Here is a 20562-nt window from a genome sequence, read left to right as displayed (position 1 = left end):
AGCGCTTCTGCAGGTATCAGTATTTTTGTAAGCTAAAACCAGAAGTGGAAAAGTATAATAGTAACACGTCACCACTTCTGCATGTTTCACCCACTCCTGGTTTTGGCTTACAAATACTGATGTAAAATACTGAACGTGTGAACATGGCATTATACAGCTTCTGTCCCTAACAGCAGGGACTGGGTCTATCACCTTTTGATGCTGCTAACCTCTTAAAGGCTGCCGTCAGTCTTACTGTGGCATTTAACAGGGTTATTCCCATCTCCAAGGTCCTATGTAGTAGGTGTAATAATATTAGCAAATACCTACAATTAGAAATGTAGTATAGTTCTTCTCATTAGCTATATCACTTACCCCATGTGCAGGGCATTGCAGTAGCTTAGGTTTCCATGGTTACGTCTTGACCCGTCCTGTTCCTTTTATAGACAGTGAGATACCAAATATGCAAAAAGAAAAAATATTTCTTTATTATTAACGGAAGGGAAAGGGGGCTTTACGGGAGGAAAAAGGTGATTAGCTGTGGGCCTGCTGAAAGCGGCCATGGCAATGTGTCAACTCAGTGACTCCCCACCATTACGTTGCTAAGAGCCAATGAAAGCCGGTGCGAACACGTCACTTAAATGTTGATATAACCAGGCTGCGAGAGTGGGACGCTGGTTTCTATGGATGTCTGTATGTACCAGTACTCACACAAAGAAATTTCATCAGATAGCTTGACTCGACTGCAGAGGCATGTATGAAGATTCCAGATAAAGGTTTATTTTCCAGCTGAATTCTTGTAGTTATTCGCAATTACAGTAGGTAAAATGACGATTCTGAACCGGAGATGTGCAGATATCGGCCTACTAACATGACTGACATACACTAACTAGGGAGGAAGGGAGGGGGATACTGACATCACAGCTGGGGAGACAGACCAGGAGAGAGACAGGAGAAACACCTAAAAGGCAAACCTGATTGCAAAGCAGTGTGACAGCAACAATACAATGACACTATAATACTGTATGATTCCCAGTGATTGACTGGTATTTAAATAGTTAAACTGCAGCAATTAGAGATAGCTCTGATCACTGCAATTACAGGCAGATGTTGGTTGTGTAACACAGCCATCATCTGCCTGGAATGGTGCGGGCTCAGCTCCTGAGTTTGTTTTCCATACTTTATCTGTTACATGCAGTAAATTTACGTGTTGTAGTTGCAAAGGGGTTAAAAATGTGTTTAACATACATTTTATGTTGGAACCATTTATAGCTGGTACAAAAAGTCACAATTTGCAAACATGCGGCACATTATATGATTTTATCCCAATGTGGATAATAATGATTGTCTGCAGGTTTCTAACTCTCCCGGTGCATTTACAGTATTACAACAACCTCGACGCTCTGCCTTTGGCCGAACTTGTGCAACTTGTAGAAACCACCAAGGACGTGGTGGATGATGTGTGGAGGCAGACGGAGCACGACCCCTATCCTGAGCGGCGCATGAAGCATTTGCTGGAGATCACTGGTAGGATGATCGGGGCTGACGTGTGACCATAGCAGAATATCTTTTCGAGAAATGAGCAAAAAGATTTGCAAGACCCTGATCCAATGGCCTCATCACTTGCCGTCAGACCAGAGCCCTGCAAACCTCCTCATATTTGCCGGCATCCCTATAACCTCTTACTACGCCCACCATAATGTCATGCGTGCATCATGCAGCGACAATGATGGGCCTACTTATGAGAAGAGAGGTCAGGTATGCCAGCGGGTAGGAGGAGGTTCACAAGGGGCTTTGGCCCGCCGGCAAGAGACTACTGACGTGGCTGCTGGATCAGGGTCCTACAATTACTCAACTCTAATCATTACATTATATCTACTCATGTCCTGAAGATAAAGTCGGCACAGGTTACATGAACATGGCACTGTAATTTTTTGGTATATTCCTGCTGATAACTGTGTGGAAAACATGGCAGCATTTTAGCCTATTATGAGGCTATTTTGAGAACTGTAGACCCCAAAGTAAAGGGGCATTTGGGTGAACAATCAGAAGCCTCAAGATCTGTCTTGCATTTTCTTGATGCACAGCATTGATAAAGTTAGGAATCACTGTGAACTTTCATTGTCCATGACAGCAAGAATCCCTCACTTCTGTGTGTGCTGGGTATTATGTACATACATCTATATGTATATCAGCTAATCTCCACCCACTAGCTCAGAGACAACAGAAAACTAGAGAGGGAACCTGCAGAGCGGAAAACTGGTGACAAATACAGGATACAAGTCATATCAATGCCAGATATGCCTTCCATACGGGATTGTGTTATTCGTGTGCTCTGCACCACATCTTCATCAGTGAGTTTCTTTTGGTAATGTGGTTGTTTCCCACTCTCCAGAAAAGCATTTTCTGGATAATGGAAGACCAGTGTGACTACATCCAGCGTACAGCACTTTATTGAGTATTGGATCCTACCTTTAAAGGGAACCTCTTACTCCATTCATGCTGTCAAACCGCGCACATCATGTATCAGAGCCCGGCTACATGGTTGCATAAAGCATGTTCTGACCCGAGATGCTCCAGCATTTCCTAGAAAACCTAGATTGAAGAGCCACCCGGGGACTATGGATCGAGACTTGAGTAGTCCAGCGCTGACCCTGGCTGGCTTCTGCGGTCATTGCTAGGTGATTGACAAGTCTCTCCCATGTGTGTGCATAGGGAGAGACCTGTCAATCACCTGTTGTGCTGCAGGGAGAAGCCGCCAAGTGGTGGCGCCGGTCTAGTCTCGTCTTTGCTTATTGTTCCCGACTGTGGTATTGAAGCCATTAGTACTAGATCAGTGGGGGTCTCACTATTTACACCCGGTCCAATCAGCTATTCAATCCAGCGAACACCTCGCCCCCTACATTATTTCTGCAGGCACAGCTTTGTACTCTTAGTAGCCGCTCTGCTGGGTTCACTACAGCCTTGTCCCATTCTATTGCATGGAGATAAGATGTTACACCAGGCACAACTGCTGCAAAAAGCCGTCAGCTGTGACTGGCAAATGGTAAAGGGGGTGCAGCGGTTATCCGAGCACCAGTTGGTAGTGGTGCCGAGGGTCAGACCCCCCCCCCACTGATAAATTAACCTTCAGTTAGTTGCACCAAAATACTTCCACTATTAGTCGTGTTTCAGTTTTCATATAAAAAAATAACATCTATTAAAGAAGAATTTTGACTGTTTTAGAAACCTCATCAGCAACATCTTAGCTAAATGATAATATAATATTCTTAGTAATCAAGAACATTTAACCATCTACTTATGTACTATGAAAAGACTAGTAATTATTTGGCACAAGAATCACGTAGCTAGTAAGCTACCGAAGCGGACAATAACCTACCTTCCATACTGGTGGAAATATGCCGAAAATAAACTCGCTTGGGGTTCCATGGACCCGACGTGACTAATTAAATTGATTTTATTTTTTTTTTATTATTATTCAATTATTATTGACATTTTGCCGTCTGCAGTATAATCTGCATATAGATATAGACAACCTTCCCTCTGTGTCCTGTAGGTAACACGCTGGGACGATGTGTCCAGAAGAACCTGGCTGAGATGAATCTGTGGACGGACCCGTTTCCGGCGGTGAAGGAGAAGCTTAGAGCAGGTATTGCCGTGTGTGAACAGTGGACAGCAGCCTGCGAACATCTGACCGGACAGCTGTGGAGACGTTATACTCCTCACCCATGGAAAAATGACAAGTACATCCCAGAATCTCTTCACAACCTCGGCCGACGTCTGGAAGAGGTATAGTACCGCTGATTAAAGCTATGTTCACACATTATGGTTTTTTGATGGAGTTTTTTATGTACATTTTCAGCTGCCTTTTGCAATACCAGTAAAGTCTATGAGAAACCAGAATTCTCGGTTCACACATCATGGGTTTTTTTTGTTCAGGATTTTGTGTCTTGCATGTTTTTTTGGAAAATAAAGCATGTCACTTCTTTCAGCGTTTTTTCACCCCATAGGAGGTAATGGGTGGCGAGAAAAACGCACCAAAATTTGTATCAGCGTTTTTTCAGTGTTTTTGATGCCAAAATAGAATAGGGTTCTTTTTTTTTTTCACAGAACTTTATGTACATGCATAAAAAGAGACAGAAGGAGAGTGGAAAAAAAAACGCTGAATAAACGAGTCAAAAACTCACCAAAACTTCAAGAAAAATCCTGAACAAAATGTCCTTGAAGATCAGGTTTTGCTGCAGAAAATTGATGCCAAAATAACATGATGTGTGAACATAGCCTAAAGGGACAAAACAAATCTGCAACAGTCAGAATGATTTTCCCAATGCATGTATTTTTTATAAATCTCATTCATTGCTTGGTACGTATATTCCCCCATATAACGGTTTATTAAAAGGGCTTTACATTTCCATCCATCATTTTTAATGCACAAAACGATCATCCATTCCAGTCGTATCATCGATGATCAGCGACATTAATAAGAAGTTATTTCCAAGACTAAAAGTGATCACCTTTTTCATGGCTTTCTGATGAGTGGGGGTCCAACCGCTGGTGCCCCCACTGATCCTGCCCTAGCCCATCAGAATGGAGGGGTGGCCGCACATCTCAATGCTTATGAAACTAGCGGTGTGTAGTGTTTCTGTGACAGTCTCATAGAGGATGAATGGCGCACGGCCACGGATCCATTCCCAAGGGGCATTTCACAGCCTCATTTTCAGTATCGCCAGTGATTGAGACACTAATAAGAAAGTTATCAGACAGACTGTGGATAGGTGTAGAGAATAACCATACTCTGATGTATGTCTGCAGGTGTTCACCATAAGGATGATGCATGAGAAGTTGGCGCACTTTCTGCCGTCTGGCGACGACGATTCCCAGCGCTCTAGGAAACTGTTTGAGCCTTTTGCTGGATTGAACCCCGTGCACTACAACCCATATACAGAGGTAGGGAGGATTTCTGCTACTTTGACATCTGGGGACTGCTACACTTCTGTCACTGATTCTATTGTTGTTGTCCTCCAGCCTTTATGGAGAGCTGCTGTTTCTCAATACGAAAGGATAATTGAGCCGGCAGAAGAAAAAATAGCAAGCAAGCTGAAATCGTATCTGTCTGAAATAAATGACAGTCCGCAACAGGTACGTCCACGGGTCAGGTTACTACCTGGAGGGATTAGCAAGACCCTGGTTGAGCGGCAACATTGGTACTCCATGGCCGCCAAATCAGATCGCTGTGAACCTCGTCCTACTTGCTGGCATCCCCACTCCTGATGACGTCGTGTAGAAGAAGCACCAGGGACGTCGGCAGGTAGGAGCAGGCTCACAGCGCTTTGGACCGAGGTCTTGAGAATCTTTTTGTTCAATTCTGCTATTCACTTTGAGTTTCTGATATGATTTGTCCTATTTTCTAGCTCCTACAAGCTTTTCAGAGACACAGAGAGCTGGTGAAGAGACCAAGTATTAGGAAGCAGCTAATCCTAGAACGGGAAACTTTGCTGGCCAGACTCGTGGACTATATTAAAGGTAATGACGGCATTAGCAAGTTGTCTGCTACAGGAGGGTGCGGGAAGGGTCCCCGTCTGCTACAGGAGGGTGCGGGAAGGGTCCCCGTCTGCTACAGGAGGGTGCGGGAAGGGTCCCGGTCTGCTACAGGAGGGTGAAGGAAGGGTCACGGTCTGCTACAGGAAGGCGCAGGAAAGGGTCCCGGTCTGCGACAGGAGGGCGCGGGAAGGGTCCCCGTCTGCTACAGGAGGGTGCGGGAAGGGTCCCCATCTGCTACAGGAGGGTGCGGGAAGGGTCCCGGTCTGCTACAGGAGGGTGAAGGAAGGGTCACGGTCTGCTACAGGAAGGCGCAGGAAAGGGTCCCGGTCTGCGACAGGAGGGCGCGGGAAGGGTCCCGGTCTGCTACAGGAGGGTGCGGGAAGGGTCCCGGTCTGCTACAGGAGGGTGCGGGAAGGGTCCCGGTCTGCTACAGGAGGGCGGGGGGAAGGGTCGCGGTCTGCTACGGGAGGGCGGGGGAAGGGTCGCGGTCTGCTACGGGAGGGCGGGGGGAAGGGTCGCGGTCTGCTACGGGAGGGCGGGGGAAGGGTCGCGGTCTGCTACGGGAGGGCGGGGGAAGGGTCGCGGTCTGCTACGGGAGGGCGGGGGAAGGGCCCCGGTCTGCTACGGGAGGGCGGGGGAAGGGCCCCGGTCTGCTACGGGAGGGCGGGGGAAGGGCCCCGGTCTGCTACGGGAGGGCGGGGGAAGGGTCCCGGTCTGCTACGGGAGGGCGGGGGAAGGGTCCCGGTCTGCTACGGGAGGGCGGGGGAAGGGTCCCGGTCTGCTACGGGAGGGCGGGGGAAGGGTCGCGGTCTGCTACGGGAGGGTGCGGGAAGGGTCGCGGTCTGCTACGGGAGGGTGCGGGAAGGGTCGCGGTCTGCTACGGGAGGGCGCGGGAAGGGTCGCGGTCTGCTACGGGAGGGCGCGGGAAGGGTCGCGGTCTGCAACGGGAGGGCGCGGGAAGGGTCGCGGTCTGCAACGGGAGGGCGCGGGAAGGGTCGCGGTCTGCAACGGGAGGGCGCGGGAAGGGTCGCGGTCTGCAACGGGAGGGCGCGGGAAGGGTCGCGGTCTGCAACGGGAGAGCGCGGGAAGGATCACAGAAGGAGTAGGCTTGTGAGCTTATGGTTTACGAAAAGCAGGTTGTCATAAAGGATTTATAACTAGTACTATATATCACCACAGTAACACTACCAGGGCTGTGGAGTCGGTAAGCCAAACCTCCGACTCCTCAATTTCCATGACTCCGACTCTACGACTCCGACTCCCTCATTCACGGCTCACGTTTAAGTGATAAATTTCCTGTAGCACAGATTCATCTCAGCTAAAAATCAGGAATAGGACAGACATTTATAGGACATTTCATAACTTTCCCAAATTCTTCTGAAAAAATATTCCCCACTAACTGCATTGAACTACTGTACCCAATTTATTATATATTTTAGGAGTTGGAGTTGGTCCATTTTATACCAACTCTGATTTAGACTCCGACTCCACAGCCCTGATTTACACTACCCTTGATTTTATTGAAGAGTAACACTTAGTAAAGAGTAAAGAGGTTTCTCCTTCTTATATTACCAAGTTACCGTATTTTTCGGACTATAAGACGCACTTTTTTACTCCAAAATTTTGGAGGAAAGTTGGGGGTGTGTCTTATAGTCCGAAAAATAAATTTAAGAAAATGCTGCCGCTCTGCAGTCTGTGTGCCCGCTTTTAATGACCATGAATATTCACTACAAACCATGGGAGTAGATTGTAGTGAATATTTATGGTCTTTAAAAGCGGGCACACAGACTGTCAGCAGCAAAGCAGGACGCAGCGCTGGAGGAGAGGAGGTGAGCATAATTGTTTATTTTTTGGGTGCAGCTTAATGGGGATCAGGGGGTGCCAAGCATACCTGGATGGAGGGGTGCCATACATACCAGGAGAGGGATGAGGGGTGCCATACATAGCCGGAATAGGGATGAGAGTTGTCATACATACCAGGAAGAGGGATGAAGGGTGCCATACATACCAGGAAGAGGGATGAGGGGTGCCATACATACCAGGAAGAGGGATGAGGGGTGCCATACGTACCAGGAAGAGGGATGAGGGGTGCCATACATACCAGGAAGAGGGATGAGGGGTGCCATACATACCAGGAAGACAGATGAGGGGTGCCGTACATAGCAGGAATAGGGATGAGAGTTGCCATACATACCAGGAAGAAAGATGAAGGGTGCCATACATACCAGGGTGAGGGGTGAGGGGTGCCATACATACCAGGGTGAGGGATGAGGGGTGCCATACATACCAGGAAGAGGGATGAGGGGTGCCATACATACCAGGAAGAGGGATGATGGGTGCCATACATAACAGGAAGAGGGATGATGGGTGCCATACATGCCAGGAAGAGGGATGAGGGGTGCCATACATACCAGGAAGAGGGATGAAGGGTGCCATACATACCCTGCCACCTGGGACCCCACTCCACCAACGCTTCAGCCCCTCAGGCAAGCTGATTATAAAATGCACCGGTTTCTAAAAAAAACAACAACATTTTTTTCCTATTCTCCTCCTCAAAATTTGGGGTGCGTCTTATAATCCACAAAATACGGTACATATCATCACTTTACATGTCATCACTTTGATCTTTTTAGGTCCCCACCGGATAGGATAGGATCTTGGAGATGGGAATACCACTTTAACATAAATAAAAATAGATGGTAATAAAAAATGGTATTTCCTTAAAATAATAAGTATTTTTATGTAGGTTGGACAACCCCTCTTTTAAATGCCCGAGTCTTTGAGTAAAATAAGAAAAGCTTACACCTCCACACCGGCTCTGCTGTTCCCAGTGGCTGATGTAACACTGTCGAGTTCATGTAACCGCTGCAGCCAATCAGTGGCAGCCGGTCCGTTACAGCTGTTGCGGCAGAATATTAATGGGCAGCAGCCGTACAGCGACCCGACGATTGTCTGCAGAGGTCACATGATACCAACAACGTCACGTTACTGACTGAGAACAACAGTGCAGACAGTGCTCGTGCAGGAGGCAAGTATCCATAGTTTTTCGTTTGTTTTTTTTTACTATGGGGAAATTATTTATCAGAGGTTGTCCAGTAGTGCCAGTATTTCTTATTGTTTTATTTTTGCAAAATTGATTATTATTTTTCGATGAATGAGTATCTCAGAGCACTGCAGTCCACTTCATTGATGTACGTTCTCTATCCTTTTTATTCATTTTTTTTTTTTTTTTTTAGTAATGAAAATCCCTTTTGTTTTTTTTTTGTCATTCGTAGAGATCCGGTCAGACTTTGAAGCCCGCTGCCATGGCTCTCCTGGAGATTCCTCCGGACCCCTCGCTGGCAAGAACCTGCCCGAGGTTGTGAATAACATTGTGTGGGTGCGCCAACTCCACCTTAAAGTAAGTCGTGCCTAAAAAGAATTAAAAAAAATCAGACCCCTGGAAATAATTAATGTATTCCTTCTATAGCACTTTCACTGTAGGATCAGTCATTATGCATCTACATAACTCATCACTGATCCTCGCCTGCTGATATAACTTTCAGTGCGTCTTTTACAGACTAAGTCTTTGGTTTTATGTTTATTACAACCTCCTATGGATCTACAGAAATGGCCCTAGATATTGAAGGCCAGTGCTATTTTCATTAGGCTCAAACCATGAATGTTGAACCCTAATGATAATTGCCTGGAGTGAACGGCCATAATGACGGTGTCCATCTGCTCCGATAATTATCTGACCTTCATGAAAACTTTCCCGTTGTGATCCCGGTGATAGTAGCATGTAAATGGTGATCAGTGGAGAAACCTTATTACGATGAATAGCGGGATTTAATTTTCAATAATGGGAATGAGTTTTCCGTTTCGCATCCAAGCTGTACATTTCGTCTTTACCATAAAATTATCCGGCCATCTGTCTGATTGAATTGATGATTGGATAGTATCAACTTTAACACAGTGTTATGCCTAATTAAGGGCTGTAGGGGGCATTACATGAAGAAAGTATTTAACCCCTTCCCGACCTTGGAAGTACTCAGTACATTCTGGTTGGTAAGTACTTACCTTGGACATACTGAGTACGTCCAGGTGATTTTGCACGCTCGATCGCCGCCGGGTGTCAGCTGATTCTGACAGCTGACGCCTGGCACCGATCGCAGCATTTAGAGAACATTCAGAGGGACAAAAGCCCCTCTGCTCTTGGATCGGTGATCCTGCGACGTCATCGCAGGGGCCCGATCTTTACCGTGGTGACCCAATGACGTCATGACGACATCCGGGTCCCAGGGCACTAGCAAGGTAGTTAGATCATGCACAGTACATGATCTAACTAACTTGTGTCTGCAGAGCTGACAGTTAGAATGCATAGCAATGTAAAAAAAAAAGGAAGAAAAAAAGCTGTAAAAATATTTTAAAAAATAAAAATCACAAAATAATAAAAAAATATATTGTACCCATAAATAAGTATTCTGAAATAATAACAATAAAAGTACACATATTTTTGTATAACAAAGTCTGACTGGAACGACCCGGCCTATAAAACTATCCCACTAGTTAACCTCTTTAGTGAATACCGTAAAAAAAAAAAAAAGTCAAAGAACGGTGACTTATCATACCGCTGAACAAAAAGTGGAATAAAACGCAAACAAAAAGATGAGTGTAAATAAAAATGGTACCGCTGAAAACGTCATCTTGTCCCGCAAAAAACAAGCTGCCATACAGCTCCATCAGCCAAAAAATAAAAAAGTTATAACTCTCAGAATAAAGCGATGCAAAAATAATATTTTTTTTTCTACAAAACTTTTTTTAATGAGTAAAAGCGCTAAAGCATAAAAAAAACAATATAAATGTGCTATCACTGTAATTGTACTGACCCGAAGAATAACACTGAAAATGAAAAAGATTGGGGTCTAAAACAACATTTTTGTCTGTAAAATATATATTTTTTTCATTTTCACAGATCAACATTGTAAAATTCTGTGAAGCACCTAGGGGTTCAAGGTCCTCAACACGCATATAGATAAATTCCTTGAGGGTCTTGTTTCCAAAATTGTGTCACTTGTGGGCGGTTTCCACTGTTTAGGTACATCAGGGGCTCCCCAAACGCGACATGGCGTCCGTTAATTATTAAAGCAAATTTTGCATTCAAAAAGTCAAATGGCGCTCCTTCCCTTCCGAGCCCTGCCGTGCGCCCAAACAGTGGTTTTCTCCACATATGGGGTATCGGCGTGCTCAGGAGAAATTGCACAACAAATTTTGGGGTCCATTTTTTCCTGTTACCTTTGCGAAAATAAAAAAAATTGGGTCTAAAGTAATTTTTTGTGAAAAAGTTAAATGTTCATTGTTTTCTTCCACATTCCAAAAAATTCCTGTGAAGCACCTGAAGGGTTAATAAACTTCATGAATGTGGTTTTGAGCACCTTGAGGGGTGCAGTTTTTATAATTCTGTCACTTTTGGGTATTTTCTGTTTTATATAGACCCCTCAAAGTGACTTCAAATGTGATGTGGTCCCTAAAAAAATGGTTTTGTAAATTTTGTTGGAAAAATGATAAATCGTTGGTCAACTTTTAACCCTTATAGCTCCCTAATAAAAAAAAATGTGTTTCAAAAATTGGGCTGATGTAAAGCAGACATGTGGAAAATGTTATTTATTAACTATTTTGTGTGACATATCTCTCTGATTTAAGGGCATAAAAATTCAGTTTGAAAATTTCAGATTTTTTTTCACAAATAAACGGCAGTCATATCAAAGAAATTTTAACCACTATCATGAAGTACAATATGTCAAGAAAAAAAAGTCTCAGAATCACCGGGATCCATTGAAGTGTTCCTGAGTTATTACCTCATAAAGTGACACTGGTCAGAATTGTAAAATTTGGCCTGGTCATCAAGGCGAAAACAGGCTGAGGGGTGAAGGGGTTAAAATGTAACTTTACTTTAAAGAAAAACTTCACGTAAATCAATAGTGCAGGCAAATACAAGAACCTTTGTAATATGTCTTATCAGAGAAATCTTCTTCCCCTGCCTCCTGTGCTTGTCATCCACTCTGAAAAAAAAACAGCTCCAGTCTGTCTTACAGTAATTCCACAGACTGTCTCGTCGGAGTGACAGTCCTTTTATACTCTGAGAGGGGAGAGTGAGGAGCATGGAGAGGAAACGGGCAGAGGGAAACATTCTTCTACCTCCACCCAGAACTGATTCACATCCAGACCACTCAGCACTGCTATATAATTTCCTCCATGTCACTGTTGTCTGTCTATAGGTACTAAAAAATGAATGAAGAGCAGGAATCCCTCTCTGTGTGTTTTGCTGCATATGGCAGAGATCACGGCTGCTAGCCCTGTCCTGTTTCTCCACCTTCCATTGAGTTGCAAAGTAGAAATAGATCCTTCAGAGGGGAAAACTAGTGAGAATGGAGGATACAAGTCATATAATGGCCAGAAATGGTCCTCACACGCAGGACTGCTTATTGTGAAAACTTAGTTGAAAGTATGGTTACTCTTAACAGGACACCACAGAGCAGATCCTTGTGTCGTGCACTGTCCCCCAGGCGCCGGGGACATTGGGCATAGCGCAGTGCTTGCTCTTTCTTGGAGTGTCCCTCATAAAGCCGCAGGGACACATCCTTACAACGGTGAGTGCGTGACCCTTCTATCTTCTGTCTTTTCCCGCTGACTACAGGTGGAGGATTCCATGAAGATAGCGGAAACTCTTCTGTCAGATCTGTCGGGGTTTCAGGCCTTTCGGAAAGATGCGGGAGAACACCTGGAGCAGTTCAGAGAATACGAACAAGAACAGTTTAGCGAGTGGTCAAGGGAAATTCAGTCTGGTCTGTCAGATCCCAAATCAGGATTTTGGTAAGTGTTCTTTACTTTTTGTCTCCCTATTTCCATTTATGTCACAGTTGGGAACTTCTTAGTAATAATGAAAATCGTGCCACGAGTATTATACCTTCTACAGTATGCTCCGATTTGACTCCTGCTGTCTTTTTTTTTACAATGTAAGCAGTATTTTTAGGGATCTAATATGGAGGAAAGGCAAACTGAGAATATGGTTAGAGACCAAAGGAGGACAGTGGTCCGGCTATCCCGAATCTCAGCTGCAGCTCTTTGGTGAGCGGGACCACCCAGAGCTGCCCTCCTCCACAGCCAGGATGATAAGACGTGTTCTTGGTGAGAACAATCTGGTAGAAGCCATAGAAGGAGGCAGATTCTTGCGATACACCTTCCTATGCATGACCACTAAGGGTATCCATGATATGTGGACCAAAGCCAAAGTGATAGTGGGAATGTCGGGCTACTTTGAGTTTAATCCAGGTTTGAACAACTTTAGTTCTACTGAGTTTAACAAGTTGTAAGGATTTGACCCATGGCAAAGCGGGGGACTCGCTAGAATTTCACAGCTTTTCAATAGCAACCAGTTTGTGATGCCTAGTCACTTCTCACGGACAAGCCACGAGTCAGGGTAGTCAAGCAGTCTGAGGTCAAGAACGAGGAGGGTACGTCATAAACAGAGGGAAGAGACAAAGGCGTAGTCAGGTCACAGTCCAGAGTCAGAATTCCAAGGTCGGAGTGCGTTAAGGCTAAAGGGGTAATACAAACGGGTAGTCAATAGGCAAATCCAGGATCCGGCAACAGATCAGATGTCCTAATTTAGAGCACAGAGCACACACCACACTGAGCTGAAAGCTACGACTGCCCGCTATCTGGGACTGACAGCTCAGCTAAGTAGCTGGGTAATCACTTGGAACAGGGAACACCTGAAGGAAGCTCAGCACCACCCAGTTAATATGGACTCTGTTGTTGTTGTGTAATGCCACTATCTGAGTGATCAAGGAGGGGGACTTGCTCATGGGTCCCCTCCCAGAACTAATGAACATATGTATAACATTTGTATACTTTTTTGGAAATATTTAATTCTGCATGAGGGTGAGAGTCGACTCCTCTGATTCCATTAGATGAATAATCCTTAAATATTCTCTCATTCAGGATTCTTTTAGTTACTTTTATGTGATGTATGCAGCAGTCTCAGTGTATCCTATGTTGTGCAAATAATATTTTCTCAGATTTTCCCAAATTACCTATATGAATTGCAGTCATTGTAATTTTCCAGTCAAATAACTATTAGAGTACAATTGAAAGGTTTTTGTACAAACTGCCTATGATAACAGTATATTTTTAAAAAAAATAAAACGCTCAAACTGCACTCAAAATGCATGTTCCAAATTATTATGCACAGCAGAGTTTTCAACCTTTTCATTTTAATAAAGAACAAAAAAATGGTCATTTTTGAAATTATAAGCATTAGCAGGTTATTACAAACTGAAATCAAACAGTTTTCAACTCAAAACTTTATTCTAGGTGATGTTACATTTGCACATAGGACCCCTTGTTCGAAAGGAGCTTCTGAACTCTCTTGTCCATTGAATTTGTCAGGTTTTGGATGGTTTCTGCTTCAATTGTTTTGCATGAGGACAGAATACCCTCCCAGAGCTGTTGCTTAGATGTGAACTGCCTCCCGCCATCATAGACACTCCTTTTGATGATGCGCCAGAGGTTCTCAATGGGGTTGAGGTCAGGGGAGCATGGGTGCCACACCATAAGTTTGTCCCCTTTTATGCCCATAGCAGCCACAGATGCAGATGTGTTATGTGCAGCATGAGACGGGGCATTATCATGCCATAATTATCATATCATAATTTGGAACATGCATTTTGAGTGCAGTTTGAGTTTTTTTTTTTTTTTAAATATACTGTTATCATAGGCAGTTTGTACAAAAACCTTTCAATTGTACTCTAATAGTTATTTGACTGGAAAATTACAATGACTGCAATTCATATAGGTAATTTGGGAAAATCTGAGAAAATATATTATTTGCATAATAATTTGGAACACAGTGTATACTGTAGCAGTCTCCGTTCATTATATGGTAAAATGCACGGTGTCATTTGAAACAAGTCATTACACAATGATAGAAAAGTATAAAAGTTATGACTCTTGGAAGAAAGGAGGTAAGTGAAAACGGAAACGCAAAAATGGAAAATTGCCTATCGTTAGGGGTTAATATTGGCAGGTGGGAGGCAGTATAAAGTTTTCGGTTTCCTTGTTTTATGCCTTTGTTTTGCTTTCCTTCTCGAAATACAATCATTAATGCTTTCTTTTCTTTTAGCATACAGCCGAACAGTCAGGTCATGGAGTTGGACCACTCTAACGGAGCACTGAGAATCCACTACTCTGACCGGTTGGTCGCTCTGCTACGCGAGGTCCGCCAGTTGTCCGCACTTGGATTAGTCATTCCAGCTAAAATCCAGCAAGCCTCCAAAACGGCACAGACGTTCTACAAGCAGGCCATGATTCTCAAGCAGGTCGGCTATGACAATTGATTTGCTGTCGGCACATATTAGGGATGGTTTATTCCCTTGTATTTACACATTAAAGGGGTTGTGCAATCTAAAATAAAAAGTCTGCAGTTACTCTGTGTGACTGCAGACTTATGAATCTCCCCTCAGCATACGCACCGTGCACTATGAGGATTCTCCGGTCTCTGAGACAGGAATAGGGGTGATGTATGTGATATGCATACTCCTGGGGGGGAGCTATCTAGTGGGCGCAGCCTCGCTCCATGCAAGTGACCCACTAGATGGTCACGCCCACTGGACGGCCGACCCACTAGATGGTCACGCCCACTGGACGGCCGCACCCTCTCTCCATACACTTGTATGGAGCGAAGCTGTGCCCATTAGGCGGTTTCTGCCTGGGAGTATGCATATCCTACATCACCGCCGTTCCTGGCTCAGAAACTGGTGACTGCAGACTTATCATTTTAGACCGGGCAACCCCTTTAATAAAGATCTACTCCCCCTTCATTTTACCTTTTTAAATAATCACTTTTTAGGTTGGTGTCATTGAAACGTAAGCAAATACCACAGTTTTCTGATGTTTTATAAAATGCTGTAAATGCACATTTTTTAATAAAAATCATATATTTATTAGAAAACCCCATTCATTGATACTTGTATGTAAATGTTTCCCAGCATGCTGTGCTCCACTGAGAAACCGTACTGAAAGAAAAGGCGCTGTGTCCGGATGGGACGTAGAGAATGTCCCTAGTGGTGACCATGTTGATCACTATACCACTTTTTTTTGTGTATTTAGGTTGCCCATTTCTACAACACAATAGACCAGCAGATGATTCAGAGTCAAAGACCAATGATGTTAAAGTCCGCATTAGCATTTGAGCAGATTATTAAGGTGAGTGTCTGGTATACTGCAAGGTAGATTTTTTTTTTTTTTTCATAGATTTCAGCAGGATTTTGCTATGTAATCTGAGAGCAGCATGATGTTGGTTCAGGGAGCCTGCTTTCGGGGGGTGTTGCTCATTAGGCTGTTTCCTGTAGCTTTTAATACAATCAGTTTTTTATCAACCGGAGATTATCACTGCAGGACTATGCAAAGCAGTCCGGCGAATTTGTATAACCCCGCCCCCACCACTGATTGGCAGCTTCCTCTATACATAATTATCAAGCCACCAATCAGGGGTGTGGGCGGGATTATATAAATATCAGTATTCACAGCACAGTTACATCTGCAGCAGAGAAAACAGGGATTTTATCAAACAGCACCAAGCATTCTAGTAGGTGATGCAACACTGGAATCGGGGTCTCTACCCCTTCTTCAAGCTGCCCTCAGGTTACATAGCAAAAACATGCTGACAGATTCCCTTTTAAAGGAAATTAACATCTTAGACCATTGTTTCATGCCTGTCTTACCTCTGGGACCCCCTGCCTATGTGAAGAGCAGAGCAAGCAACTTTGCAATTTACCTCTTGTTAAAAATTCTCTCGATTCTCAAGAATGGAAAGCTTTTTTAAAAATTTAGTTTATTGTTCATCGCCTAGGAAACTGACCACCTCTTCAGTGTAATAGCAGTGACTTGCTTCCTAGGCAAGGAGCGCAGAGCTTACAAGATCTTTTTTGCTGCTCTGCAGGTGACTGGAGTGCTGACTCCTGACAGCTTCAATGCCCTTGCGCTCCCCCGATACTGCAGAGGTAAAGCTACCTCTGCTTGAGGCATAGGTGAGCGCCCAATTTGGGCCAAAGGCCGCTGGCCTAAACAGACGGCTATCAGGAGCACACCACCCCAAGGAAAGCAGGAAGCCAGAAGTCAGGGGAGCGGTGTGCTCCTGAACACGCATCATGAGACATCGCTTTTCTCTATCGCTTCATTGGGGGACACAGGACCATGGGTGTATGCTGCTGTCGCTAGGAGGTTGACACTATGCAAAAAAAGGAAAATGGCTCCTCCTCCGCAGTATGCACCCGCCTACAGGCACCAAGCTCACCAGTTTAAGCTTAGTGTCTGTAGGAGGTAGACCTGGATCTTCTCAGATCCAACCCTGTTGTGTTTTATTAATGTTTGTTTTTTCTCTTTCAGATACAGCTCTTCAGGCTAACAGGGCACATTGCATCCCCTGTTAACCCACTGGCGACCGGCTACCCCCACATTGCCCACTCTCGGACCCGCTGGGCAGGACTTATCCCCTGTCACCTTAGGGTGTCTCAGGGTGATCTTGGTGGCCAGTCCTAGCCTGTTCCCCACCCCAGCCCCCTCCTCGGAGCGGCCTGGGAGGGAGACGGTGGTCCCTGCGGGTGACCTTCCCCCAGTTGTCTGGGGTTGAAACCTTCTCCTGCACTGTCCAGGACTGGACAGTGCGGGAAGGAGGAAAAGCCAGGATCCCCTCCTATCCAGGAAGGCATCCTGAGACCATCCTCAGGAGGTGAAAGGAACAGACGATTACCGGACTCGCTACTGCCTTTCACAACAGGACCGTACTCCAGCACAGCGGGACAGTCGTAAACCCTCCTTTAGGCCTACGTCTAACTGGCGCCCAAAGAGTCGCTCCTCCAAGTCCTCTGGATCACGATCCAACAGGTTTTCCTCAACATGACGGGTCACTCCCACCTGGGACTTCTCCCAGGGTGGGCGGCCATCTCCTTCTATTCACAGATTCTTGGCTCCCGGCAATAGAGGATGCCTGGGTCAAAGAAATTGTGACTTCTGGCTACAAAATCGAGTTCGATTCCAGCCCACGATCACGTTTTCTCAGGTCCCGCCCCCGACAACCATCTCTGCTTCCCGGTTTCCTCCAAGCCATCACTTCTCTTCTACTCTCAGGAGTGATAGTCCCTGTTCCCGTTCAGGAAAGGTTTTCCGGTTTTTACTCAAATCTCTTCGTTGTCCCAAAAAAGGACGGCTCACTACGTCCGATTCTGGACCTCAAACAGCTAAACCGACATGTACGCATCCGACAGTTCAGGATGGAGTCCCTCAGGTCGGTAATCGCCTCAATGGAGGCCGGGGAATATCTATGTTCAATGGACATTCAGGATGCATACCTTCACATCCCAATCTGCGCGTCACATCAGAGGTTCCTACGCTTTTCCTTCAAGAACGCGCATTACCAGTTCACTGCCCTCCCCTTCGGTCTAGCCACAGCCCCAAGCGTTTTCACGAAGGTCATGGCGACAGTTAATGCCCATTCTTCGAACAAGGGGAATTGTAATCATACTCTACCTCGACGACCTGTTAATCAAGGGCCCCACGTTCAGGGACTGTCTCCACAGTCTCCAGATCACCTTGAACACTCTCTCCCGGTTAGGCTGGCTGATCAACACTGACAAATCCTCCCTGGTCCCATCCCAACGCTTAACCTTCCTAGGGATGCAGTTCGACACGACCCGTGCCCGGGTCCTCCTTCCAAGGGAAAAGATGAACTCCCTACGACAAGGAATCCACATCCTCTCCGACCCAGGTCCACACTCCCTTCGCCTATGCATGAACGTCCTGGGAAAGATGGTAGCAGCCATGGAGGCAGTTCCTTTTGCCCAGTTCCATACCCTGTCCCTTCAACTAGCCCTTCTCTCAGCTTGGGACAAGAATCCGTCATCTCTAGATTGACGCATCAAGTTGCCTCGAAAAGTAAGACGGTCGCTAACCTGGTGGTCCCGCCCTTCTTCCTTCAGACCCGGGAGATCATTCCTTCCGCTTCGCTGGCAGGTGGTCACGACCGATACCAGTCTCATCGGTTGGGGGGCAGTCTTTCTACAACACACGGTCCAAGGCAGGTGGAGCCCCCACGAAGTCTCTCTCCCCATCAACATTCTGGAGATGAGGGCGATTTACCTGGCGTTGCGTCACTGGCAGAAGATCCTGGCAGGGTTCCCAGTCCGTGTACAATCAGACAATGCCACGGCTGTGGCATACATAAACCGTCAGGGAGGAACGCGCAGCAAGCCCGTCCTAAAAGAGGTGGCAAGAGTGCTACTTTAGGCCGAGAAGATGGTCCCGGCAATCTCAGCAGTCCACATTCCAGGCATCGACAACTGGGCGGCCGACTTTCTCAGTTGGCAGGGCCTCGCCTCAGGAGAATGGTCTCTCCATCCCGAGGTGTTTCACCAAATCTGCTTAAGGTGGGGCACGCCAGACGTCGACCTCATGGCGTCCCGGTTAAACCACAAGGTTCCGGCCTTTGTAGCTCGGTCCCGCGATCCGCTAGCAATTGCCCAGGACGCGCTAGTAATATCATGGTCACACTTCCAACTACCTTATCTCTTTCCACCTCTACCTTTTGATCCCTCAAGTCATCAAGAAGGTCAAGACAGAGGGAGTACCAGTTCTTCTAGTGGCCCCAGATTGGCCCAGACGAGTCTGGTACGCAGATCTGGTAAAACTGCTTGTCGACTTCCCCTGGAGACTACCAGACCGTCCGGAACTCTTCTCTCAGGGTCCTATTCTTCATCAGAGTTCTCGTTCTGAAATTAATGGTATGGCCGTTGAGGCCGCGGTGTTGAAGACGGCGGGCTTTATTGACAATGTCATTCAGACCCTAATTAACACCAGAAAACCTGCTACCTCTTGCATATACCACAGAACTTGGAGAGCCCTTTTTCGTCACTGCGAACAGGATCAGCTAATTCCTATGTCCTTTTCTTTGCCAGTCATTTTGGCCTTTCTTCAGTCTGGCCTAGAGGCGGGACTATCTCTCAGCACTCTCAAGGGCCAAGTTTCGGCCTTGTCCATTCTATTCCAACGTAACTTAGCTAGCCGTCCTCAGGTCAGGACCTTTCTACAAGGGGTGGCCCACCTGGCGCCCCCCTATCGCCCTCCAGTGGAACCATGGGACCTTAATATGGTCCTAAACACCCTTCAACAGCCTCCGTTCGAACCCATTCATGACATTCCAGCCTCTCTTCTTTCCTGGAAGGTGGCTTTTCTGGTGGCTGTTACCTCTATTAGAAGGGTCGCAGAACTCGCAGCCCTCTCTTGTCGGTCGCCTTTTCTGGTATTCCATCAAGACAAAGTAGTGCTCAGGCCGGTGCCTTCCTTTTTGCCAAAGGTGGTTTCCGCTTTTCACTTTAATGAGGACATCGTTTTGCCTTCCTTTTGCCCTGCTCCAGTGCATCCACGGGAGAAGTCCCTGCACAAACTGGACCTGGTCAGAGCTCTACGTGTGTACCTTTCCAGAACGGCCTCCCTTCGGCGCTCGGATGCCCTTTTTGTCATCCCTGAAGGGCATCGCAAGGGTCTTCCTGCTTCCAAGTCAACCATCGTCCGTTGGATACTTTCGACCATCTTGGAGGCACATCGCATCTCGGGCAAACCTCCCCCTCCCGGAGTAAGGGCTCACTCCACCAGGGCGGTGGGGGCCTCTTGGGCGGTCCGCCATCAGGCTTCGGCCTCTCAAATCTGCAAGGCCGCAACGTGGTCTTCTCCACACCTTTTCAAGGTTTTACAAGGTCCACACTTATTCTTCGGCTGACGCCAGTCTTGGACGGAAGGTCTTGCAGGCGGCAGTTGCCAAAGTCTGACCTAGTCTGTGTTTATCTTCTGTTCTCCCACCCAAGGGACTGCTTTGGGATGTCCCATGGTCCTGTGTCCCCCAATGAAGCGATAGAGAAAGAGGGATTTTTGGTACTCACCGTAAAATCTCTTTCTTGGAGCCTTCATTGGGGGACACAGCACCCTCCCTGTGTTTGGACATATGTCTTG

General features: G+C 46.2%; 1 protein-coding gene across 4 annotated transcripts in view; it reads left to right on the top strand.

The window, feature by feature from the left end:
* Positions 1-20562, top strand: part of DYNC2H1 (dynein cytoplasmic 2 heavy chain 1) — a 525522-nt gene that overhangs the window by 7284 nt on the left and 497676 nt on the right. For all 4 annotated transcript variants that reach the window (XM_073662117.1, XM_073662115.1, XM_073662114.1 and 1 more), the window contains exons 5-13: positions 1362-1506; positions 3536-3768; positions 4792-4926; positions 5005-5118; positions 5391-5502; positions 8796-8920; positions 12197-12372; positions 14684-14879; positions 15670-15765. In XM_073662117.1, the coding sequence (XP_073518218.1) occupies positions 1362-1506; positions 3536-3768; positions 4792-4926; positions 5005-5118; positions 5391-5502; positions 8796-8920; positions 12197-12372; positions 14684-14879; positions 15670-15765 (1332 nt within the window). The remainder of the gene's footprint in view (positions 1-1361; positions 1507-3535; positions 3769-4791; positions 4927-5004; positions 5119-5390; positions 5503-8795; positions 8921-12196; positions 12373-14683; positions 14880-15669; positions 15766-20562) is intronic.

Source organism: Phyllobates terribilis, unplaced genomic scaffold (assembly GCF_046119375.1).
Source record: "Phyllobates terribilis strain yellow unplaced genomic scaffold, ASM4611937v1 Scaffold_2__4_contigs__length_985480577, whole genome shotgun sequence".
Lineage (NCBI taxonomy): Eukaryota > Metazoa > Chordata > Amphibia > Anura > Dendrobatidae > Phyllobates > Phyllobates terribilis.
Note: the sequence above shows the minus strand (reverse complement) of the source record. Positions and strands in the feature narration are given on the sequence as shown.